The following is a 26,285-nucleotide window of genomic DNA, read 5'->3' as shown; positions in this document are numbered from 1 at the left end:
CTACTGGCTCAGTTTTTAATGGACAGTCTTTAGAGTGGTGAGATTTTCCACATCTAAGGCAAGATGGTTTTGGATGATCTGCACACTGTTTTGATATGGCCAAATTTTTGGCAATTGTAGCACTGAATGATTGGCCTGTTATATTGAGCAACTTCTTTAGGTCTTCCTGCAAACCAAATATGGGAAGGCAAGGTGTCACTTACAAAAGTGATTAACACGGCTTTGCTGTCTTCTGTTTTTCTTGTTTCTTTGTTAAAAAGTTTTAGTCTTTTTATTTGGTGAATTTTTAATTCTGTGTTTTAAATTCACACCTTTAATGACACCACGGACTAACTTTTTTCTTAGTTCAACCATTACACTTAAGCTACCTAGTTTTGTAGTCTTCAACAATAATTCTTTGGAATTTTCATTTTGAGAATGTACTATTAATAGTTCATTGTTCTCTACCAAGTCATATTCAAACTTGTTTTCCTTTAATATATTCTTCAAGTTTTTGATAATTGTGCTGTGGTCAGGGAACTGCTTGTTGTGTTCTGTGAGGATTATATTTACACTGCAGTTGTATTCTATGCTTGCATTGGTAATTACAGTCATTGGGAGAGGTATTCTGTTTTTTGCTTTGTTTTCCAGGTTAACTTTTTCATGTCCCTTAGGGATTGCAAGGGTGTTTGTCACTGTTGGGGTCAAAATTCTAGGATTTTCTTCTCTTCTTCTTTCATTGTTAATATCATTACTGATGCTCGGCATACCTTCTGCCTCCCTGCAGGAAACTGCTTCGCCCATATAGCTTTCATTGTCACTCTCATTTGCTGCTTCATCACTTAAAACTTCAAATCTATTCTGTACTGACAGCTGGATATGTTCCTTGATTGTTTCTCTTTTATTTTTCACTTTTACTGTCTTATTCTCTTTGTTTGTGTTTATCCATTGATTTGTATCTGTTTGATTATAGTATCTTATGGCTTGACTCTGACCTGTGCTTGTAATTGTTTGGTATGTTACTGATTGAGGGGAGCCAGCAAATGGAAACTGATTGGATCCATTTGTGGGATCATGCCATATTTGCATTGGCTGGGTTTGGTAATGTTCTGGGCTGCCAAAAGTCCATTCACCAGTAGGCGATTGCTGAACCCAAAATAAGGGTTGGGGTTGAGGGGTTGGCCTTGATGGCCCCCCTATATTGTCCATTTTGCCCAGTTCTCAAAACTTACTATTTTTCGCTTTTAAAATTTTTCAAAGATTGAGTAAAACTAGAAAAAATATAAACTTAAAAGAAAGACTTATCATCCCACCGTTTTAATCTTTTTCTACTTCAACTGGAGTTAAGATGATAGCATTTTTAGTTTTTGAAAATCCGCGGCAACTTTCCGTTTTCCGTAACGACTCCAAATTTACCATAGAGTTAACCTCTAAATAAAAGCAGACAGACAAGTCGCGAGAGTATTTGCCATAGCAATGAATGGTAAAGGTTCCGTTTACAAGTAAAAATCGTTCTTTTTTTTTTAGTTTTGGAGAAAATGTACTGAATTTGTACCAGTTCGACGTAAATGTACTGATTTTCTGACTTTAAAAAAAAGTTGTACAGATGTACAGGTCAGAGAAAAAAGTACTGAATCTGGTACAATTGTACCACCCATCGCAACACTGGTTTCATCTCTATTAGTTGACATTATGGTAGCTGAAAGGTCTTTGCTATTATGTTAAAAGCTCTCATCCTTGCTACAGTTGGAGCCTGTCTCTATTCATTTGAAAAAGTGACAAAGTGAATAAGATAATGAAGTTACTGCGGAACAAAGCTAATGGATGAAAAGTTATACGTGAACTAGAAACTTATGACTTTTGCAGCATTTGTATTTTTTTTTTTTTTTGAAAGAACAGGAAGATAAGTCTGCAAACGATGATTAGAATATTGGAAAGTACAATGATGACAGTGGTCTAATTTGGTTCTGAAGCAGGGCCGTTCCGAAAAAAACGGATGGAGATTTGCTAGATGTTTTCCAGAGAAATTGCCTACGGACTGTTCGGGGTACCCGACTGACTGACCGTATTTCAAACAGTAGGCTGTATAAAATATGAGGTTCAATCCCGCTTTCTAGGGCTGTAATGAGAGAAGGTTGAGATGGCTAGGGTACGTTCTGTGGACGAACGATGGCAGATTCCTGAATATTGTCCTTTTCGGCCAACCATATAGGGCTAAACGAAAAGCCGTTTGTCCGCAGTTGGAGTGGGAGGATGTCCTAAAGGCAAATGGGAACTTCATGGGAGGGTGTAAAGAGGGAGGCTTTTAATAAATTAGGATGGAGAAGGAGCTTGCTCTGATGGGTTAGCCTCAGTTGAATTTTTGTGGCGATAAGTTGTTAGTAGTATTAGTAGTAGTTGTGCCTTCAATATAACATTCAGCTATCTCAAGTCTGGATGTAAACAGCTCTTCTCTGAAACGTTTCATTTCTCCTTTCGCCCCGTAATGAGAAATTGTATTGCTTATTGCATAGTTGATAATGCGGAATGCGACCCCTAATCGTATATTTCCTTGGTCGAACGAAGATATGACAAAAGGCAATACGTTGCTTGAGCTTGTTAATGCCTCTGTATCTGCCTATCTGTGCTTACTCTTATTTGTTGTAATGTGTTTCAAGACTGACATGGTCGGTCACTTTATTATTTTATCATTGTATTTTTTATTTATTGATTCATAGTCTAAACTTTTAAGTTTGATGGGATTATTCTTTTTTTTTCTGGCTAAAATCTAACTTATTCGTTATTAAGTAAAAAAAAAAACAAGTTTTTTTAAGTTCTAGTAAGGAGCGACATTAAAAATATAAACGAATAGAAATTATTCAATATATGAAAGGAGTCGCCCCCTCCTCAACGTCTCGCTCTCACAGCTAAAGTTTGACTCTTTCTCACAACTAATTTTTTAAACAATAAAAAACTTTAGCGTAAAGAATGAGGCGTTGAGGAGGACACGATCCCTTTCATATACGGAACAATTTCTGTTCGTTTAAGTTTTAATGTCGCTCTTTACTTGCAGTTAAAAAAAAACTTCTTTTTTTATTTAATTTCTGAACGTTTTGTAATTAATACATGATTTGATTTTGCCTCACCGCACATGAATAGTTAAAATGAAATTTACATATTAATTTTTTGGCTAAATGGCTTTCTCATAGTTTTGATCGGAAGATTTTGATAAAAAAAAGGGGATAGGAGAGGAGTCCTAGCTGCACTCCTATTTTGGTTACTTAAAAGGGCAACTCGAACATTTTATTTTTTTACGGACGGTTTTATTAGTAATAAATATACTTATATATTTAGAATCAGCATAAAAATGCGATTCTTTCGATGTAAATATTGGTATCAAAATTGCGATTTTTTTTTGTTTCGGTTACTATTGAGACCGGTCGCTCCTTACTGCAATTTTTTGCCAAGAACTGCTTTTTGTTGGCTTTAAGTTTAATTTAATATATCACTGTCTTTTTGATAGTTATACGTTTTAGCATTGCTCTTTACTTTTCTTTCGATTTTTTTTTGTGGGTAAGGGGACACTTTTGAATTAGTTTCTGTTCGTTATTATCGTGTATACTTTTATTGTGTTTTATTTGTAAGAATATGTGTAATATTTTTTTTTCAGCTTTCATGCTTAAGAGACCAAATATTTAATTACCATTTAGATTCTTGGCAAAATTTGAATATCTGTCAAACAGCCCAAACAAACCTTGCTTTGTCCATTAAGTTCTTAACAGTATTCTAATTAAGAAATTGAGCGTGGATGGGAGGGTTATTTTTAGTCATACAGGTGGAAAATATTTTTGGTTTAAGATTTTCTATATTGCTATTGCCATCCTTACCCCCATCCTCTAGACACCTTTGATTATAGATATATTTGAATCCATCATTTTAATAAATTATTGAATCCATTGTTATTTGTCCATTATTATTTATTATATTATATTATTATATCCAAAAATTATTTGAATCCATCATTTTAATAAAAAAGAATAGGTTTACTGTCACGATCCGTTTGTTTTAACTGCTCAGTTGTTTAAATAAATGCATGTCTAGATTATTTATCAAAATTGCTTCTTTGTTTTTTTTCTTAAAAAAAAAAATCGAACGTCACGAACTAATACAGCCGATCCGTAACGTTTCTAGCTAATCAGAGAAAAAACTTGGGCCATCTTGGGGTAAAATTTATACAACTCTGTAAGTTTGTTTCGTCCTGTCAACTTACCCAGTAAATTGCAGGGGGATCAGAGATATATTCAGGGGCTTATTTTGGTTACAATTCGGCACATTTTTTTTTTTTTTTTTTTTTTTTTTTTTTTTTTTTTTTTTTTTTTTTTTTTTTTTTTTTTTTTTTTTTTTAATGTTACTCGTCTTTGTTGAAGTCTTTCTGTCTTTGCTCTGTGAGTTTCAGGCAAACTCACTGAAACTCACAAAGCGAAAATGCTCTGTGAGTTGCATTTTTCAGATGTTCTTGAGTGAAGTTTCAAGTAAATTGAAAAAAAAATTATGTCCGACAAACCTATATTTTTTTTTATTTTAGTTTTTTTTTGTATTGTGCCCCCTCGATCCACTGATACAATTTTGAAGCTAGTGAAAAAAATGTCTTCCCCATTCTTGGATCCCATTTTATTGGCCGTTGACCCAGCCTAGATTTTTGTTCCTGGATTTAGGGTCCCCTTGACCCAACCAATTAAGAAAAAATTATTTGCCTTTTCTCGAGCCCTATTTTTGATGGTGCTTCTGGCAATTTTTATTTCTACGTTCAGGTCTTCTTGGCTGATCATAGATATAAAGTTCTGGCCTATTTTTGGGTGTCTTAACACCCTTTCCCCTTAAAATTTTAGGCTTTCTTGGCCACGAAAAATTCAAGGAGACGGCCAATACTAAACATGCCCGACTTTTTTCTGCAATTAAATGAAAAAAATCAAGTTTTTTCTACTGAAAGTAAGGAGATGCATTAAAACTAATAACGAACAAATTACGAATCGAAATTACGTCTATGAAGGAGTTGTCTTCTCCTCAACACCTCAATCTTTTCGCTAAAGTTGTTTTAGTAAAAAAAAGCTTCTTATTGTTCCAATTTAACAACTCTTTTGTTTCAGGAGTGATTCTTAAAGAATTGGGACAAAACTTAAGCGTAAAGAGCGAGGTGCTAATGAGGGGCCAAAACTCTTTATATCCGTGATATTTTTTTTAATGTTGCTCCTTACTTTCAGCTGCTAAAGCTTGTTTTTTATATTTAATTTCCGATGGTTTTTTAGATCATGCCAGGAAATCTGGTCCCACCTCCTAGAAGTATTTCACCTCCCTACGGAGATATCTTCTAGACAATTCAATCCTGGGGAAAATTTGCCGTGGACAATTACTCCTAACAGCTCCACGCGTAAAATTGAGGTGGAAAAGAAAAAGCGAGACATACCACTGGGTTGATGCGATCACCCCTGAAAAAAAAAACCTACATCCGTGGTCTTTCGTCTGGCGAAAAATACAAAATTCTACATTTTTGCAGATAGGGCTTGAAACCTTTACAGTTGGGTTGTCTGATACGATGCATCTGATGGTGTGATTTTCTTTATGATTCTATGACTGTTGGGATAGTTTTCCCCCTTTTTTCGAAAATTAGGCAGATTTTTTCAGGTTCGTAACCTCTACTTTGTGAGACTAATTTGTAAGACTAAACTCAATGAAATTTAAATATTTAAAATCAGCATAATAAGCTGATTCTTTTAATATATGTACTGGTATCGAAATTTCATTTTTTAGAGTTTCGATTACTATTGAGCCGGGTCGCTCCTTACATATAGTTCGTTACCACGAACTGTTCGATGAAATCTTTCCGTGAACAATGAGAAACTTGCATTATTTGGACACCTGGCTTTCGCGGCCGCATACATCATTTCGTCCCTGGAGGCAAATTCATTAAAACTTTTGACTGTTCTGACAAAATTGTTATCTTGATATTTAGATCCGATTCCATGGGAGATTAGGGAAAGGGCAGCACACGGGAGGGAGAAAAGTTGCTTTCCAATCACCTCATGTCCTTGAAAAGAATTCTAAATTTCAATTTTCAGTCGAATGAGCCCCCTTCCAAGTTTCTACGACAACTTTCTAAATGAAACGAGGAAAAATTATTCATGGGTGATGTCAGTGCATTTTTACTCTCGGTGCGGTATTATTTACCGGTATTAATATATAAGTACGTCATTTTTAGGTTAGATAAAAAAAAAAGAAACTAGTTAATCTATAAAATCTAAAATTAAAGTAAATAAATAAAATCGAAAACTAAAAACAAAACAAAGCTAAAAACAAACCAATATCTATGTATACAATTAATAGTATTTTTTCGAACAATTACGTGTTGCTTTGCTTTTCCTTGTAACGAGTAATTCTGCTTTTGTATGGTCACGAGAGTTACTCGTAATTGGTCATATAAATACTCTGGGGTGTGTCACTGTATTATTAATTTTATATATATATATATATATTTTATTGATAATTTTCGTTTTTATCTTTACTCTTTTAATTAGTTTCTTCTATATTTAGCGCTGGAGACGCCTAGTTATATACAGGGGAAATATCTGTCGTTTAGTTCGTCTTTTCCTTTCCTTCTATTGGCCGTAGACCCGTTGTGTTCTTCTTCATTCGAGATTTTTCTCTCTTTGTTTGTCTTGACTGGCCAGTTCGGCTTCTGATCTTTTATTAGAAAATTACTTATCCATTAGAGAATGACAATAACCTGAACACTAAATATTGAAGATGTTACTGAACTGTCATGACATTCTTGATTAATAAAAAAACAAGATACAAATGAGAGCTGTCAAGCAATAGCGATCCTTTCCTTATTATTCATTTGACCTGCTTTGTAATAAACCAGTTAAATCAGGAGTAACGCTGAATTCAGACCGCTGACGAAAAATAAGATTATCTAGTCTTCGAGGGTTCCTGTACTAGCTTTAATTGAATAAAATAAATGATGCATCATTCCTTTTTCCGAAAAGCTGAATTACTACACATTGTAATCGTATTAAAAATTTATTTGATTCCAGTTCCATTCCTCGTTTCTCACCATTTTAATTTCTGATATTGATTATTGCCCCATCACTAATTTACTTCAATTATTTAGAGAATAAATTGGATTTAATTTCTTAGGAAGATTGGCATCAGTTATTGCTAGTCAACCATTCATGGTAGTAGCTACGAGAATGTGCGGGCAGTTTGTAGGAAGGGAAACACTTTATAAGTAAGTGAAATTTCATCTTTTCCATAGAAAGTTGTGACCTTTTTTCAAGTTCTAAGTCTTGTTCTTTGCTCGAACTCGCAACGTCGCTTAAAACTGTAGTTTTACTTATGTAGTGGAAGTTAGAAAGCAAATTTCTTTTGTTCAGGTAAAGTATTAGAAGTTTGACTTTCTAAACTTTATACTAAACTATTTTTGCAGTTACTGTTGTGTTTCTTATTATTTTTATTGTAAATTTGAAGTCGCTGTTTTTTTGTGATCTTAAAATGTAAATTTTTTTAAATAGTTGTTATGCAAAGTTTATTCGGAAGCATAAATGGCTGATACAACGGTGTCAACCTTGTAAAGAAGGTCATTTAAAGAATTCCGCTCATTGCATTAAAACTATTAAGGCAATTAAGAATGGTAGATCAAGTATGACCTTTTTTATGGCACTTGGTATTAACCAAGTGACATATAGCAGTCGCCAATTCTGTCGGTCTGTCTGTCGGTCTGTCTGTCGGTCCCGGTTTTGCTACTTTAGGCACTTCCAGGTAAGCTAGGACGATGAAATTTGGCAAGCGTATCAGGGACCGCACCAGATTAAATTAGAAATAGTCGTTTTCCCGATTTGACCATCTGGGGGGGGGGGGGAGTGGGGGCCCGGTTAATTCGCAAAAAATAGAAAAAATGAAGTATTTTTAACTTATCAGCGGGTATTTGGATCTTAATGAAATTTGATGTTTGGAATGATATTGTGTCTTAGAGCTCTTATTTTAAATCCCGACCGGATCTGATGACATTGGGGGGAGTTGGAGGGGGAAAACCTAAAGTCCCGGTTTTGCTACTTTAGGCACTTCCAGGTAAGCTAGGACGATGAAATTTGGCAAGCGTATCAGGGACCGGACCAGATTAAATTAGAAATAGTCGTTTTCCCGATTTGACCATCTGGGGGGGGGGAGAAGGGGCCGGTTAATTCGGAAAAATAGAAAAAATGAAGTATTTTTAACTTATGAGCGGGTGATTGGATCTTAATGAAATTTGATGTTTGGAATGATATTGTGTCTCAGAGCTCTTATTTTAAATCCCGACTGGGTCTGATGACATTGGGGGGAGTTGGAGGGGGGAAACCTAAAATCTTGGAAAACACTTAGAGTAGAGGGATCGGGATGAAACTTGATGGGAAAAATAAGCGCAAGTCCCAGATACATGATTGACATAATCGGAACTTATTTGCTCTCTTTGGGGTAGTTGGGAGGGGGGGGGGAGTAAGTCTTGAAAATTAGAAAAATGAGGTATTTTCAACTTACGAACGGGTGATCGGATCTCAATGAAATTTGATGTTTAGAAGGATATCGTGTCTTAGAGCTCTTATTTTAAATCCCGACCGGATCTGGTGATGGGGGCGGGGATTTGGGAGGGGGAAACCTAAAACTTGGAAAACACTTAGAGTGGAGGGATCGGGATGAAACATGGTGGGAAAAATAAACACAAGTCCTAGATAGATGATTGACATAAACGGAACGGATCCGCTCTCTTTTGGGTAGTTGGGGGGGGGGGGTTAATTCTGAAAAATTAGAAAAAATGAGGTATTTTTAACTTACGAACGGGTGATTGGATCTCCATGAAATTTGATTTTTAGAAGGATATCGTGGCTCAAAGCTCTTATTTTAAATCCTGACCGGATCTGGTGACATTGGGGGAAGTTTGGGGTGGGGAGACCTAAAATGATGGGAAACGCTTAGATTGGAGGGATTGGGATGAAACTTGGTTGGAAAAATAAGCAAAAGTCTTGCATACGTAATTTACATAATTGGAACGGATCCGCTCAATTGCGGGGGGGTGGGGGGGGGTAATTCTGAAAAATAAGAAAAATAACGTATTTTTAACTTACGAAGGAGTGATCGGATCTTCATGAAACTTCATATTTAGAAGGACCTCGTAACTCCGATATCTTATTTTAAATCTCAACCGGATCAAACGTAATTGGGGGGGGGCAGTTGGGGGGACCGGAAGTCTTAGAAAATACTTAAAGCGGTGAGATCAGGATGAAACTGGATGGGAAGAATAGAAACCTGTCTAAGATACGTGACTGACATAACTGGACCGGATCTGCTCTCTTTGGTGGAATTGGGAGGGGGGAGGTAATTTTGAAAATTGAGGTATTTGTAACTTACGAAAAGGTGACCAGATCTTAATGAGCTCATGGCTCTTGGCTCTTCCGACCTCGTACCATATAAGCTCTCGGCTCTTCCGACCTCGTCACAAGTGCCATATGAGCTCTTAGCTCTTGTTTCGAATGGTTTCATATTGATTCACGAAAAACGAATTAGTTGTAAAGATCCTGATCACTATTTGTCTGCAGCTGTCCAATAGATTCCAGTTTATAAACCAAGTTTAAAGCAAAACTGCAATGCAAGTAGTTATACAAAATGTAGATTTACCATATATTAAATATAGATTTACCATGGCTGAATTTCTGCGAGGCAGTGAAGCTAAGAATCAGTCTAAATTTTAGATTTTCCTATTGTTTCTTTTCAGCATTAGGTAGACCAGACTCTCCTTCTACTCTCCTGGTTTATTCAGTGTTATTTTACCGATAAGTTTCTTGAGCGAGTTCGGCGGTTTCTTCGTTTCCATATTTACATTTTATTTCATAGAAGACAGCTATCAGTCTCACAGCCGAAATATTTGGTGAGGTTGTATTTTTTACACTGTCTTCCAAAATTTCTCACCGTGGTTTATGTTCCAACTGATTGGAGTTTTGGTCTATTAGTTATTTGCTCTCCGTCAGTTTTAATACATCAACAAGAAACATAAATTTTCCTATCGTTCCATAGCTGAGGCTCAGATCCATCCATCTACCAAGTAAATTTTTGAAATTTGGTGCATATAATTTTTAAGGCACTTGGTATCTACTAAGTGACATATAGCGATCGCAAATTTTGTCGGTCTGTCTGTCTTGGTTTTGCTACTTTAGACACTTCCAGGTAAGCTAGGACGATGAAATTCGGCAGGTGTATTGGGAACCAGACCAGATTAAATTAAAAATTGTCGTTTCCCCGATTCGAGCATCTAGGGGGTGGGGGGTGACTAAATCGAAAAAATTAGAAAAATGAGGTATTTTTAACTTGCGAACGCATGATCAGATCTTAATGAAATTTGATTTTTGGAAGGCTATTGTGTCTTAGAGCTCTTATTTTACATCCCGACTGGATCCGGTAGCATTGCGGGGAGTTGGGGAGGGAAACTAAAATCTTGGAAAACATTCACAGTGGGGGGGATTGGGATGAAACCTGGTGGATACAATAATCAAAAGTCCTAGATACTTGATTGACATAACAGGAACGGATCCGCTCACTTTGAGGGAGTTCGGGGGGGATTCTGAAAAATTAGAAAAAACTGGGGTATATTTAACTGACGAAGGAGTGATCAGATCTTAATAAAATTTGATATTTGGTAGAATATCGTGTATCCGAGCTCTTATTTTAAATCCTGACTGGATCTGGTGACATTGTGGGGAGTTGGGGGGGGGGACCTAAAATCTTGGAAAACGCTTAGAGTGAAGGTATTAGGATGAAACTTGATGGAAAAATAATCACAGGTCCTAGATACGTGATTGACACAACCGGAACAGGTCTGCTTTCTTTTGAGGAGCTGGGAGGGGGAGTGTTAATTCTGAAAAATCAGAAAAAAATGAGGTATTTTTAACTTACAAAGGAATGATCAGATCTTAATGAAATTTGATGTTTGGAAGGAAATCATATCTCAGAGTTCTTTTTTAAATCTCGACAGAATCCGGTGACATTGGGGGGGGGGGGGGACCGTAAATCTTTGAAAACGCTTAGAGTGGAGGGATCGGGATGAAACTTGGTGGAAAAATAAGCACAAGTCCTTGATACGTGATTGACATAACCGGAACAGATGTGTTCTCTTTGGGGGAGTTGCAGGGGAAGAGTTAATTCTAAAAAATAGAAAAAATGAGGCATTTTTAACTTATGAAGGAGTAATCAGATCTTAATTAAATTTCATATTTAGAAGGACCTCATAACTCAAATTTCTCATTTTAAATCCCGACCGGAACCAAAGTAATTGGGCGGGGGGGGGTCATTGAAAACGCTTAAAGTGGAGAGATCAGGTTGAAACTTGGTGGGAAGAATATGCACAAGTCCAAGACATGTGACGGAAATAACTGGACCGGATCCACTCCCTTTGTTGTGGTTGAGGGGGGGGGGGGGGTAATGGGAAAAATGAGGTATTTGGAACATACAAACGGGTGATCAGATCTTAATGAAATTTGATCTTTTGAAGGATATAGTGCTTTAGAAGTCTCTTTCTAAAGCCTGACCGGATCCGGTCACATTGAGGGCAGCTGGAAGAGGAAACCAGAAATCTTGGATACCTGAAATTTTGGAAAATACTTAGAGTGGAGAGATCGGCATGAAACTTGATTGGAAGAATAAGCACAAGTTATAGATACGTGATTGACATAATTGGAACCGATTCGTTCTTTTTAGGGGAGTTGGGGGTTGTCAACTTAAAAAAAAAGAGAAAAATTGAGGTGTTTTAACTTAAGAACGGGTGACCGGATCTGAATTAAATTTGATATTAAGAAGGAATTCATGTCTCAGAGCTCTTATTTCAAATCCCGATCAGATCTGTTGACATTGGGGGGGGGGGGGGCTGGAGGGAAAACAAATTGAAAAAATGAGGTAGTAATAGCTTACAAATAGGTGATGGGATCTTAATTAAACTTGATATTTAGAAGGACCTCGTGTCTCAGAGTTCTAATTTTAAATCCCGACATGATCTGGTCACATTTGGGGAAGTTTAGGGGGGACATAAAATCTTGGAAAACGCTTAGTGCGGAGGGATCGGGATGAAAATTGGTGGGAAAAATACGCAGATGTTCTAGATACGTGATTGAAATAATCGGAACGGATGAGCTGGGTGTGTGTGTGTTAATTTAAAAAAGAATTAAAAAATTGAGGTATTTTTAACTTAAGAACAGGTTGCCGGATCATAATGAAATTTGATATTTAGAAGGAACTCATGTCCCAGAGCTCTTATTTCAAATACTGAACCAGATCTTTTGACATTGGGGGGAATTGGAGGAGGGAAATCGGAAATCTTGGAAAACCCTTAGAGTGGAGGAATCGGGATGAAGCTTGGTTGGTAGAGTAAGCAAATGTGGCAGATACGTGATTGACATGATATGGTATGAGCTCTGACGAAATTCTAAGAATCAATAGATTGCTTTAAAAGGAATATCTGAGGCTTCATGCCGGTCAGGATTTCAGCTCTGAGTCACGAGGTCCTTCTAAATATCAAAATTCATTAAGATCCAATCACCCACTCGTAAGTTAAAAATACCTCAATTTTTCTAATTTTTCCTCTCCCTTCAACCCCACAGATGGTCGAATCAGGAAAAACGACTTTATCAAGTCAATTTGGTCAGCTCCCTGACATGCCTACCAATTTTCATCGTCCTAGCACGTCCAGAAGAACCAAACTCGCCAAACCACAGAAACCCACCCCCTAACTCCTGCAAAGAGAGTGGATCTAGTCCAGTTACGTCAATCACGCATCTAAAACATTTATAAGCGTTTCCACAGATTTCCCGTTTCCCCCTCCAATGTCAGCAGATCTGGTCGGGATTTGGAATAAGAGCTAAGAGCTCATATTGTATGAGCTCTAACAAAATTCTAAGAATCAATTGATTGATTTAAAAGAAAAATCAGAGGCTTAATGCCGATCAGGATTTAAAATAAGAGCTCTGAGTCACAATGTCCTTCTAAATATCAAATTCATTAAGATCCGATCACCCATTCGTAAGTTATAAATACCTCATTTTTTCTAACTTTTCCTCTCCCTTTAGCCCCCCGGAGGGTCGAATCAGGAATAACGACTTTATCAAGTCAATTTGTGCAGCTCCCTGACACGCCTACCAATTTTCATGGTCCTAGCACGTCCAGAAGCACCAAACTTGTCAAATCACTGAACCCCTCCCCCAACTCTCCCAAAGAGAGCAAATCCATTACGGTTACGTCAATAACGTATCAAGGACATTTGCTTATTCTATCCACCAAGCTTTCTCGTTTTCCCAGATTTCTCCCTCCAACTCCTCCCCCCCCCAATGTCAACAGATCTGATCGGGATTTGAAATAAGAGCTCTGAGACATGAATTCCTTCTTAATATCAAATTTAATTAAGATCCGGTCACCCATTCTTAAGTTAAAACACCTCAATTTTTCTATTTTTTTTTGCTAAGTTGACAACCCCCAACTCCCCTAAAAAGAACGAATCGGTTCCAATTATGTCAATCACGTATCTATTACGTATCCATTAAGTTTCATCCTGATTTCTCCTTTCCAAGCGTTTTCCAAGATTTCTGGTTTCCAAGATTTCTCTTCCCCCCCCCTCCAATCCCACATGTCCCCAGATCCGATTTGAATTGAAAATGGAGCATTTGAGACATAAGATCTTTCTATATATCAAGTTTCATTAACATCCAATCTCCTATTCGTTAGCTAAAGACACCTCATTTTTTACGTTTTCCCAGATTTCCGGTTTCCCTCTCCAACTCTCTGCAATGTCACGGGATCTGGTCAGGATTTAAATTAGAGCTCTGAAGCACAAGATCCTTCTAAATATCAACTTTCATTAAGATCCGATGACCTGTTTGTAAGTTACAAATACATCATTTTTTCAATTTTTTGAATTACACCCCCCCCCACTCCTCCAAAGAGAGGCAATCTGGTCTGGCTATGTCAATCACGTATCTAGGACATGTGCTTATTCTTCCCACCAAGCATCATCACGATGTCTCCACTCTAAACGTTTTCAAAGATTTCCGGTTTCCTCCTCCGACTCCCCCCAGTGTCACCAGATCCGATCAGGATTTAAAATAAAAGCTCTGAGACACGACGTCTTTCTAAATATCAGACGTCATTAGGATCTAATCAACCATTCGTAAGTTAAAAATACCTTATTTTTTTCTAATTTTTCCGAATTACCGAATTAGGTCCCACTCCCCAAAGAAAGCGGATCCGGTCCAGTTATGTCAATCATGTATCTAGGACTTGTGTCTATTCATCCCACCAAGTTTTATCCTGATCTCTCCACTCCAAGCGTTTTCCAATATTTCCGGTCTCACTCAACTCTCCCCAATGACTCTGGATCTGGTTGGAATCTAAAATAAGAGATCTGAGTTACGAGATCCTTCTAAATATCAAATATCATTAAGACCCAGTCATTCCGCTGTAAGTTAAAGATACCTCTTTTTTTCTAATTTTTCAGGATTAGCCCTACCCCCCACTCCCCCAAAAATAGTGGATCCGTTCCTGTTATGTCAATCACGTATATAGTACTTTTTTTTTTATTTTTCCCATCAAGTTTTATCCCGATCCCCCCGCTCTTAAGCGTTTTCCAAGATTTTGAAGTTTCCCCCTCCAGCTCCTTCTAATGTCACCGGATCCGGTCAGGATTTAAAATAAGAGCTCTGAGACACGATATCCTTCTAAATATAAATTTCATTAAGATCTGATCTCCCATTCGTAAGTTAAAAATACATCATTTTTTCTAATTTTTCCGAATTATCATGGTAAATGCCAATTACCATTGAAAGAATGGAAAATATTCGCACTGTCTGATGCACAATTTTGTTGCAAGTAATGACCAAGACCACACTGTTTTTTCAACAACACTGCTTTTCCATCATACATAGTAAGAGAAGATGCCAATGAAAGTTGTAAAGATAGTGAGTAACACAAACAACCTAAACTTATATTTCGGCTATATATGCAAGTCAAATTTGAAAGAGTCTTAGACACGGGTGGACCTGAGCCTTGGCCTTACTATGGGAAGTGAGGACGCTAAGATTTTGGAAATTTTAGCCTGAAAAGTTGTTTTATATATGAGTTTTTGAGTAAGTTGTTTCATTTTTATTTTTTTAGTATTGTGTTTCGCCGATGGTGACTGTTGCATTCAGAGTCAAAATATCCGTTTAGATCGTATTCATGATTTGGTACGGTTGTATTGTGATTGTGATGACATTCAATCATTAATTTTTATTAAGTATGAAAGCCCCAACATTGTCTTTCTCAAAAAATATTATATTGGTAATTTTAAGAGTTTTTAATCTTTCAAGACAGTCAAGTTTAACCTTTCAAGTTTTTCATTTTCTTTTTCTGTTTATGAGTTAAATGAAAAACGCAAAGGTGCCTTACTCATCATTTGCTCACACTGCCATCACTATATTTTGCTGCTAGATTATTTTTTTTTTCATTTTAGGGGAATTCTTCCGTCAGTTCGAGAAATTTTTTCGAGAGAAGGGATCCAGGGTTTCTTTGCCGGGATCATTCCTCGTTTAATCGGGGAATTCTTCGCTCTAGTCATTACTGGTTCTGTCGCTTTTGCTGTCAAGCAGTTTTTCAAGAGAGGAAGTCTTAGAGAATGTGTATCTCTTGCTTTTTCGGTAACGTTTATTTTAACTATCGTTTCCTTTTAATTATGTGAAGCTACCAAATTTCGTAATCTTTGCTAATAATAGTATTTTAGCAAGTTTTTTTTCCGCAAGGGGAAGGAATTTTGGTACTTGTTTATTGTGCATCACTCTCTCAAGTTTACGTTGTGTAAAACTCGAGAACAAACCGGTATCTTCGTTAGTTTTTTCGTTACTTAAGAAACAATTTGGGCTATAGATTTGCACATTAAGGGGAGGGGTAAGTATTTAGGGTCTGCATCCAATATTGGTTAGGTACAGTCAGTTTGCATATTATGAAGTAAGAATTGTATTCGGAGTTCAAACTGTCCAAATACTTCCCTTCCACCTTGTGTACAAATATATAGCCCAAGTCATATATTTCCCATATATTCTGTCACTTGGCTTTGTCTTGTCCCGCGCTAAGCTAAAAGAAACTAACGAAGAAACCGGTTTGTTCGCCAGTGTTATACAGCGTAAACTTGAGTGAGTGATTTGTAATACACAAGTACCAAAATGTCTTCCCCCTTCGGAAATTAAAACAACATTCTCAAATTTGGAAAGCCTTATTTTCCTTGGGGGTATTTATTTGCAGGGGTAATCGATGGAGAAGGGGGGTAAACGCCTAGAACCTCTACTGTTATAAGAAAAAGGAAAGATTGACGGTTGGGCATTGTATGACTTTTTAATGCAACAGGAAAAAAACAAAGAGAACTATTAAAATATATATTTTCAGTTAAGTGACTGACAGTTCATTTGTTTCGGATGGAGGAGGGGTACGAAATATGGCAACTTCAGGCATATTTGTGATAATTTCTATTCGTTTTGCGCTAAAATTTGACTCTTTACGCTAAAGTTTGACTCTTTCTCTGAATTCCACTTTTTAAAATAGTAAAAAACTTTAGCGTATAGAGTGGGGCGTTGAGGAGGGAACATCCCCTTTCGTTTACGGAGTAATTTCTGTTCGTTTTAAGTTTGAATGTCGCTCCTTACTTTCAGTTAAAAAAAAACTTTTTTTTTATTTAATTTCTGGACGTTTTTGAATTAATGTATGTTTTTATTTTGGCTCTCTGTACATGAATAATTAAAACAAAATTTGTATATTGATTTATTTTTTTGGCCAAATAGCTTTCCAATAGTTTTGAGTGGACGATTTTGAGAAAAAAAGGAGCGGGAGAGTAGTCAGAGGCGCCATTTGGGTGGAGCAGGGGTGGGCAAATGTTAACTTTGAAAGCAAGTTAGATACATAATCTAATTCTCAAGTTCTGTCAAATGCCCGTTTCCTAGATGATTAAATTCATATTATAAATTCTGAATATTTGCAGTAATTCTTCTAAGTTGATAGACTAAAATAGGTCAGTTCCTGGTCTATCATTTCTTGATGGAATTGTTCCTTGTTATCTTCCAATTGCACTACATAGAAGCAATTACACAAGCGACGAAATTGCTGTCTCAGCAACTCCATGCTGTCGCCGTCAACTTGGTTATTTCTTGATCGCGCACCCTCTTTCAGGCCACAAGAAGCAAACTGACCAATCTATATTCAGATGCTTCATTTGTATTGCTTTTCAAGAAGGCTAAAGAGTTTGCAACAGAACTCGAAATTGAAGTACCTGCTGTAAATTGACCCGTGACTAGACGTTTCTCTGTTGGTCAGAAAGAATGACCTTGAAGAACTCAAAAGATCACCAAGCATCGGAAACAATTTGTGACAACTTTGACGCTAGGAAAGAATTTCATCAAACCTGGAAATTGGACTACTATTATGGCAGATGAATTGAAGCAAGAATACTTCAAAACTTTTGATCGTCTACTAGCCAAATTTGACAGAAGGTTCACAGATAACTTGCCAGTGCTGAGTACGCTCGAAGCCTTGGATCCAAGCTCAACCAAGTTTATGGACAGAGCTGCTCAAGCTTTTCTCTTCTCTTTACGACAAGATGGATATCGACAGCTTTCTTCTCGAATATCAAGCTGGTATTGCCAAGAATTTCTTGCCCAATGAGGATAAAAAGCCGGAAAACTTCCTAAACATTGTCAACCATCTTCAGGCATTACCAGTGGCTTACTAAGAAATAATTAAAGTACTTCGTATTGCTGCCACACTTCCTGAGACAACAGCTAAGCAATGAGCGTTTGTTTTCTAGCCTAGAAATATTGAAAACTACCTGCAGTCTACAACAGGAGATAATCATCTCATTCACCTCCTTTTGATATTTGCAGAGAAGGATTTAGTAAAAATTTGGACTACAACCAGCTTGTTGATGATTTTGCAAAGATAAAAGCTCAGCGGTTCCCCTTGTTACCTTGAATTTTGTTACATTTTTTTTCTTGTAAGTTTTTCCTTTTTACAAATATATTTGATCTGGAAGATTTCTGCTGAAGGGACACTGAGATTTTTGTTAATACCCTCAGCATAACAATGAAGGTTACTTTCACCAACGTATTGTTTACTTAAATAAGAAAGTTTCTTGCTGAGAAATGCCAGCCTGTAGTCTGGTTGAATTTTTCACTTTCAGTTTAATCACTTAAACTCGTTGACTGTATTCTTTGTTGTTATAATTAATCTTAGAGGTCAGTGTGGCTGAGTTCCACATTTGGTTACAGTGCATTTCCAAGCAACACATGGGTGCTGAAAATGCATTTTTACTTAGAATATTGATCAATGTGCTGCCAAAACCCGGATTTTTCTTACGCAGCACGAAGTGAATCGGGGGGGGGGGGGCAGATGGAGTTCATGCCCACCCCAAGATTTGGCTCAAATGGTGCCTCTGGGAGTAGTTCTAGTTACCTTCCAATTTTTTGGTGTTGTAAAAAATCAACTAGAACTTTTTATTTATTACGAACGTTTTTACTATTAAAAATATACGTAACTTGTGAATTAACTTACGTAACGAACTCCTATATTCGTACGTTTTTTATTACATATATGAAGGGGGTCACCCCGTCGTCAATGCCTCGCTCTTTACACTGAAGCTTAATTTTTTTTTCCCAATTCCTTAAGAATTACCCCTGAATTACAAAGGCCGTAGAATAAATAGTTGAAATTAATAAAAATTATTTTAGCGTAAAGAGCAAGGCATTAGGAGGAGGTGAACCCCTCATATGCGTAATAATTTCTGTCTGTCTTAAGTTTTAATCCTGCTCCTTACTTTCAGTTGAACAGACTTTCTCATATTAATTTTTTCATTGTTTTAAAAAAAAGCTAAAAATCCTTCTCCCCCTTCATGGAAATTTTCTTCCGCCAAGACAAATTCCTTCATGTGAAGTTCCCCCCGCATAAACCCCTCCCCCAACCAAAAAAATTCCCCTGAAAGCGTCTGTACACTTCCCAATAACTATTACAATATGTAAACACTGGTCAAATTTTGTAACTTGCAGCACCTCCCACGGGGACTGTGGGGAAGTAAGCCGTCCCCAAAGGCATAGTTATTGGGTTTTTCGACTTATAAAAAACGCTATCTCAGAATTTACTAAATTGTCCCAAACAATATGATTCCTCAAGACTTAGGAGGGGCCTAAAATGCCAGAATAATATTTCAGGTTGCGATGTATGTACTTGCATTTCTAGGGCCACATTTTTTTGGGAAAATTTGTATTTGGGGAATGCCGCCACCTCCTTTTCCGCCTTGGTGCTAGTAAGCATAGGATATGATATTTATTACAAAAATAGGAAATTACTGGATCATTGTAGCAAATAACACATTCGAAAAATCTACAATTTTCAGTGTGCTCTTTACGCATCCTGAGGATTTTGCCAATCCCTTTAATAGTAATAAGTAAATGTACTTTTGACTTCACACAAAAAATATCTCTACAATAATAGAAGACCCATCCTTCTCTTTTGCATTCATAGCACATGCTTAGTCCGCCTTTATTATTCCGAATGAGAGCGCACTAGAGGTTAAATACCCTATATTTATCGATCAGAAGTACTTTTCACCAAAAATTTGAAAGCTGGCCTTGAAAATTCACTTCTCCCTCCCCTAAGAACACTTTGACCTTCCAACCTCCCCCAATAGCGTGTATACAGTGGTCCAATACTGCATGTTTGTTTTTAACCGATTAAATGCACTGTAACCATAGTCCTTCGTTGTGTATGCACTCCTCAAACATTCGGGGTTAAATGCAATATCATTAGGTAAAATTACCTCGGAGGAAATTCATATAGCTTGTCTATAGTTTTCTGAATTTGGTTTTCTCAAAATTTCTACTCGCTAGTATCTTTGCCGTCTTTGGGGGAAAATTTTTGTTTTACAGCACAAAAAGGTAGAAACCTGCTCTTTTCTTTAGAAAGACCGGAATTTTATGGGCTATATATATATATATATATATATATATATATATATATATATATATATATATATATATATATATATATATATATATATATATATATATATATATATATATATATATACAAAAAATTAAGTAAAGAAAAAACGGGTTTAATTTCTATATAGCAGTGAACGAAAATAAAAATATAAACTACACTTTAACTAAAAGAATGAAAACACTCCGAATATTTCAGCCCCACGTCCGGGAGTCTTTCTCAACGGAAAAAAAATTACAAACCTACAATTTAAGACATAAAAAAATACCACGAAAAAAAATATAAACAATAAAATAAATTAGAGCAATTCACATTATAAAACAAAGCTCCTGCACTGACGGTAATAACTTTAGAATAAAACTAAAGCAGCTGTATATAATGATACTTTCTTCTGCCACAGTTGATGTATAAATGGGAGTCTATTAAAAATTAAAATTATAAATACTTGCAACAAAACAAAAGCAGGTCACCCAACCCCAAATCCAATCAAAATCTTACAGGTTAGTGAAACAAAGTTATGAATTATAAATAGAATGGGTTTTTTCATTTGCTATTTTAGCTGCAGTCCGTTGACTTCTTACAGCATTGACCTTGCTTTGACTTTCGTTCGCAAGGTTATGACTTGTTTCGGAACAATTATGCAAATCAGTACTCGTTGAAGTTTACTGATCTTTAATTAAATTACTATAAATTTATCTTAAAATCCCCTTCATGTCTATTAATACTAATACCCCATACATAATTTTTTTTATTTCTATTACTTCTCTGAAACTTTGTAAAAGTCCTACAGACTTATAAACAATTTTTGTCTGATTAAATAAAATATTGTGATGAAGAAAATTATACACGTGTTCCGCTATAGCGGATTCAAATGTTCAGGGTTTTTTTTCGAGTATTTTATTTTTTTCTAGTTAAAGTGCAGTTTATATATTTTGTTTTTGTTCACTGCTTTATAGAAATTAAACCCCTTTTGTCTCTACTCAATTTTTTTGTAAATGGAAAAGCAGTGTGAAAGAAATTCTATATATATATATATATATATATATATATATATATATATATATATATATATATATATATATATATATATATATTGTTTTTTTCCGGGAATGATCGTATCGACCCAATGATCCTAGAATATTGCAAGAAGGCTCATTCGAGCAGAAATCAAAACTTCTAGTGCTCTTTTGAATGGCCGAAAAATTTAAGGGAGCTAGACCCCCCCTCCCATGGCCCCTTTTCTCTAAATCGTCCGATCAAATATTTAAGATAGCCATTTGGTTCAGCATTGTTGAAACGCCGAATAACATTGCCTTTGGGGATATCACGACCCTCCACAGCCCCTGGAGAAAGGTTTCTCCAGGGGCTAAAGGTTTCAAAAGTTACGCGATTTGCCCATTGTTTACGTATAGTTTTTGTTACTCGGAACTATGCATACTTTTTCGTGGGGGGATTATCTGCTAGCGGAATTTTTCATGGGGAGAGAAGTTTCCATTTTCACCAGGATTGCATTGTCTACAGAATACATCCTTGGGCAGGAGGGGTATTTCTGTGGAGGAGTTTCCAGCTAGTACTCCTCGAAAACACCTCGCTCTTTACTCTAAAGTTTGAATTCAGTCCCAATTCTTTAAGGACGAACCTTTTAATTGTTTTAAAAAGCAGAATTGTGGCAAAGAGTCAAACTTTAGCGTAAAGAGCGAGGGATTGCGGAGGGGACAACCCATTTCATATACGGAGTAATTTCTGTTCGTTTTAAGTTTTAATGTCGCTCCTTACTTTCAGTTAAAAAAACTAGTTTTTTTATTTAATTTCTGAACGTTTTTGAATTAATGCATGTTTGATTTTGGCTCTCAACACATAAATTATTAAAATGAAATTTGTATATTAATTCCTTTTTTGGCTAAATGGCTTTCTCTTAGTTTTGATCAGACAATTTTTAGAAATAAGGGATGGAGAAGGAGGCCTAGTTGCCATGCAATTTTTCGGTTACATGAAAAGGCAACTATAAATTTTAATTTTTAACGAATTTTTTTATTAGTAAAAACTATAAGTAACTTAAGAATTAACTTACGTAACAAACTTTTATATTCTTTATTTTTTATTATGTATATGAGGGGGTTTGTACCCTCGTTAATACATCGTTCTTTACACTAAATCGTAAGTTTTGTCCCAAATCTTTAAGAATGACCCCTGAATCAGAAAGGCCGTAGAATAAATAGTTGAAATTACTAAGAATACTATAGCATAAAGAGCGAGGTATTCCTCCTAAATACCTCGCTCTTTATGCTAAAGTATTTTTAGAATCCCTCATATGCGTAATAATCTCTGTTCGTTTTAAGTTTCAATGCTACTCTTTACTTTCAATTAGAAAAACTTTTCCATGTTTATTTTTTCATTGTTTTTTTATAGTAATATTAGAAAAACCTGCGCGCTTTTCATTGAATTTCTGTTCCCCCATAATATATCTCTCCAAGGAAAAATCCTCCCATATAGCCCCCTCCCCTCAACCCCACCCCCAAAAACAAAACAAAAATCCCCTGAAAACGACTGTACACTTCCCAATAACCATTATTATGTGTAAACACTGGTCGAAGTTTGTAACTTGCAGCTCCCCCCCAGGGACTGTGGGGGAGTAAGTCATTCCCAAAGACATAGTTATTTTGGTTTTTGACTATGGACAACAAAATGGCTACCTCAAAATTTTGATCTGTTGACTTTGGAGAAAAAATGAGCGTGGGAGGGGGGCTAGGTGTCCTCCATTTTTTTTGGTCACTTAAAAAGGGCACTAGAACTTTTCATTTCCGTTAGAATGAGCCCTCTTGGGACATTCTAGGACCACTTGGTCGATACGATGACCCCTGGGGAAAAGAAAAGAAAAAAAAAACAAACAAACAACCCGTGATTTGTCTTCTGGCAAAAATACGAAATTCCACATTTTTGAAGATAGGAGCTTGAAAATTTTGCTATAGGGTTCTCTGATACGCCGAATGCGATAGTGTGATTTTCGTTAAGATTCTGTGACTTTTAAGGGTTTTTTTTTCTCTATTTTCTAAAATAAGGCAAATTTTTTCAGGCTCGTAACTTTTGATGACAAAGACTAAATTTGATGAAACTTATATATTTAAAATCAGCATTAAAATCTGATTCTTTTGATGTATATTTTAGCATCAAAATTCCGTTTTTAGAGTTTCGTTTACTATTGAGCCGGGTCTCTCCTTACTACAGTTCGTTACCACGAACTGTTTGATCAAACGCACGCTTTGTTGTTTTATGTAAATTCGGAATGACATCAGAAGAAATGATGACAGTAGTCTCGCTGTTTTTGGCGTGAATTTTTGTACGCGAAGTTCTTTTTATTTAAATGTCATTTATTCATGGATAGCAGTTTTTGTTCGTTTTAAATTTGACTTGTTGCGTTGATTTACTTTGCTGGTCTTAATTTTTAATCCATCTAAAGTTTTCTTATTATTTTTTTTTACCGTCCCATCTTTTGAAAAAAGATTTAAAGTGATTAGGTTGTCTCTATATGTGCCTAGAATTCCATTTATTTATTTAGGTTCCATTTCAAATGTCTAAGTTTGTTTTTGGAGTAGTTCAGTGCTCAAAGTACTTTATTAAAGCTAGAGAACAAAAAAATTGAAGATTGCAACCGAATTTCTATGTCACGCCCTTTTCCTCCTTGACTTTAAATCGTAACAGCCTCAAGATAAGATTTTCGTCTAACGGTTTTCTTTTTCTAAGCATTCTAAAAGACGACGAAAGAAGGTTTCTGACTTCGCTTTTTTGACTTTTATTTTCTTTGAATGTATGGTGAGGATTTATTTGGATAATTTATTGTATCATGGTGCTATGCACGTCAGATGTAGAGTGAACATCAGTAGGAACCATAGTGGTTAAACACAATAGTGTTGCCTCAGTAAAGAGTGGCGTGTAGTTCCTTTTTTTTTTGTCTCATTTAGATAGCCTTAGAACATCCAAGAAATTTCATTCAATCAATCATTTAGAAATTTTTCTAGTGCCCTAAGGATCGAAGTTGATTGAAGATATCCTGGTGCCCCACATATTCCAAAGTCCCCTTTTAGCCCTCATTGAACCATATAAATACTTCAGGATTGCGCTTTTGATACGAGCAGTCGATAGACCACAAAACTATGTCTTTTTTTTGGGGGGGGGGAATGAGTTTATAGTGCAATCAGTGACCCCGTTCAAATCAGTGACCCCGTTCAATCCAAATAATCAGTGACACAAAATCCTCAGGGTTGATGACAGTCCTCTAGCCCCTGTCCTAAGGGACAAAGGGCCTCAAGTCTATCGCGTGGTCTTGATATGCTTATCAGTATGCTACCTACAAAAACCAAGGGCAAAATAAAGTGTACATAGGGCTTTCGAACAGTTTCCCTGATAATAAACGATTTGCTTATTTCTCTCGATATCAAGTCGCCAGCCACAACACAGAGGAACTTAAATTTACGACTTGCCACCGCTGAAGAATCTTGATCTTAAGCGAAATCGTTTTAGTCGTACCTCACGATTTTTATGCACTTTTATTGCTGACAAGATTTCGTGAGTCGTTCCCTCAATGCAGCTAAACTGAGTTATACCCATAATGGACACACTGAACATTTAACTGGATAGCGTGATTTTGAAAGCATGTTATTAAATGGAATTGCTGTGTATTTACTTGTTTGTATGATTGTATACTAACGAAAATTATATTTTGATATTTCGTCCCGTGGAGTATTGCCATATGTTCTTATTTCTAGGTTTTAGTTTCAAGAATCACATACCCCTTACAGACTGTGTCAACAACGATGGCTATTAACAACTCAAGGTAACATTTGGCTGTACTCTATAGGAGTTAGAACATTGGAATGAATTATTTACTTCTCTTCTCCGTTTTCAGGATTTTTTTATTTTTATTCAGGATTTATTTCTATTTCTCGGCGTCAAGGATTTTACAAATAGTATTTCTTAGGGGTGAAAACGTTTAACAATTATTTAGCTGTTCTGATTTAAGGAATTGTTATTGACAATTTCTGTTGTTGTTAAAATAAAGTTATGGTTCGATAAAATCATAAGAATAATATAAAAGGATGAGATCCTTTGCTACAATGTCTTCAACAGTCTGAGGTCAACTCGAAAACTTTTAAGGCTCAGCTTTTTATGATGGTAAATTAACTGTTTTGGTCTACTGTAATATTTTGTCGTTGGCTTAGATGTATCTTAGATCTTATATAATTTCATATCACTACTTCAAAGAAATTGGTTTGCTGCAATATAGTAGCAGCAATTTTCATCATTGATCCTAATAATGTATATTAAATGTTTTCCATCTTTCAACATGTTGGGGTGACATTTTTCAAATTTTCTAGTTTATGATAATTCTATAAGAATGTATTTAGCCTGTACATTTCTTTTAATATTTGTTGCCACATTGTCATATTTTGTGGGACGTAGCTGGTGTGTGTGTCAAATTTATTTTGCATATTGTTTGATCAATCTTTTGAGAATTTTCAGAGTAATTAAATAACAAAAAATTGCCAAAAAATAAAGAGCGAAAAGAGACAGATATTACCCTAAATGTGGTAGGGGTTGACAACTCTCCCCCTTTTCCCTTACATTTTTCAAATATTTAACTTATGCTTTACTAAAGTTTATATCTACCCGTTAGAAAATGTGAATTAGAACAAAAAGATAGCATGATATTTATGCTATTACGTAATTTCAATAATAATATTAGGAATTACAATGGAATAAGACATGTATTATTTTAGAATCTGTGAAGGATAAATAGGGAGGAGGTATCTAATTCATATTGTAATTTCTTAGTTTCTTAGCCAGTCAATTTCAGTCCAATTATTGGTGCTGAAACTATAGATTTTGTAACTGGTTGATGGGTCCTGGAGACTTACATATTGTTGTTGGTGTATATCCTGCTTGTCAATGTTTTTGTCCTTGTAGTTCTATAGTCCTTTCTTACTTTTTAGGATAGTGGCTGGTTTGCCTCCTTTTACTCCTTTGTATGGAAACTGGTATGAGTGCTGGCGCGACCTCAGACAAAAAAATCAGTCGATGCGAGGAGCAAATGTATTTTTCAGAGCTTTTACTGGGCCACAGACAATCATTAACGATGTTGCTTATCCTATGGGCTTTAAGAAGATTGTTTAACAGAAACATGCTCTGGGAAGTCTACACTTTGTGGAATTTTAATTTTTATAAGAATTTTGAAATAATATTTCACTAATTTGGAA

At 36.0% G+C, this 26,285-nt stretch overlaps 1 protein-coding gene across 1 annotated transcript in view; it reads left to right on the top strand.

Annotated features, from left to right (window-relative positions):
- Positions 1 to 26,285, top strand: part of LOC136043411 (mitochondrial carrier homolog 2-like) — a 72,589-nt gene extending 46,304 nt beyond the window's left edge. Inside the window, exons 5-8 of the mRNA XM_065728322.1 lie at positions 7,153 to 7,243; positions 15,512 to 15,695; positions 24,798 to 24,865; positions 26,022 to 26,285. Coding sequence (XP_065584394.1) covers positions 7,153 to 7,243; positions 15,512 to 15,695; positions 24,798 to 24,865; positions 26,022 to 26,202 — 524 coding nt within the window. The 3' untranslated portion in view covers positions 26,203 to 26,285. The remainder of the gene's footprint in view (positions 1 to 7,152; positions 7,244 to 15,511; positions 15,696 to 24,797; positions 24,866 to 26,021) is intronic.

The sequence above is a fragment of the Artemia franciscana genome, chromosome 2, assembly GCF_032884065.1.
Source record: "Artemia franciscana chromosome 2, ASM3288406v1, whole genome shotgun sequence".
In the NCBI taxonomy this organism is placed as follows: domain Eukaryota; kingdom Metazoa; phylum Arthropoda; class Branchiopoda; order Anostraca; family Artemiidae; genus Artemia; species Artemia franciscana.
The sequence above is the reverse complement of the archived record's forward strand: the minus strand, read 5'-3'. Positions and strand labels throughout refer to the sequence as shown.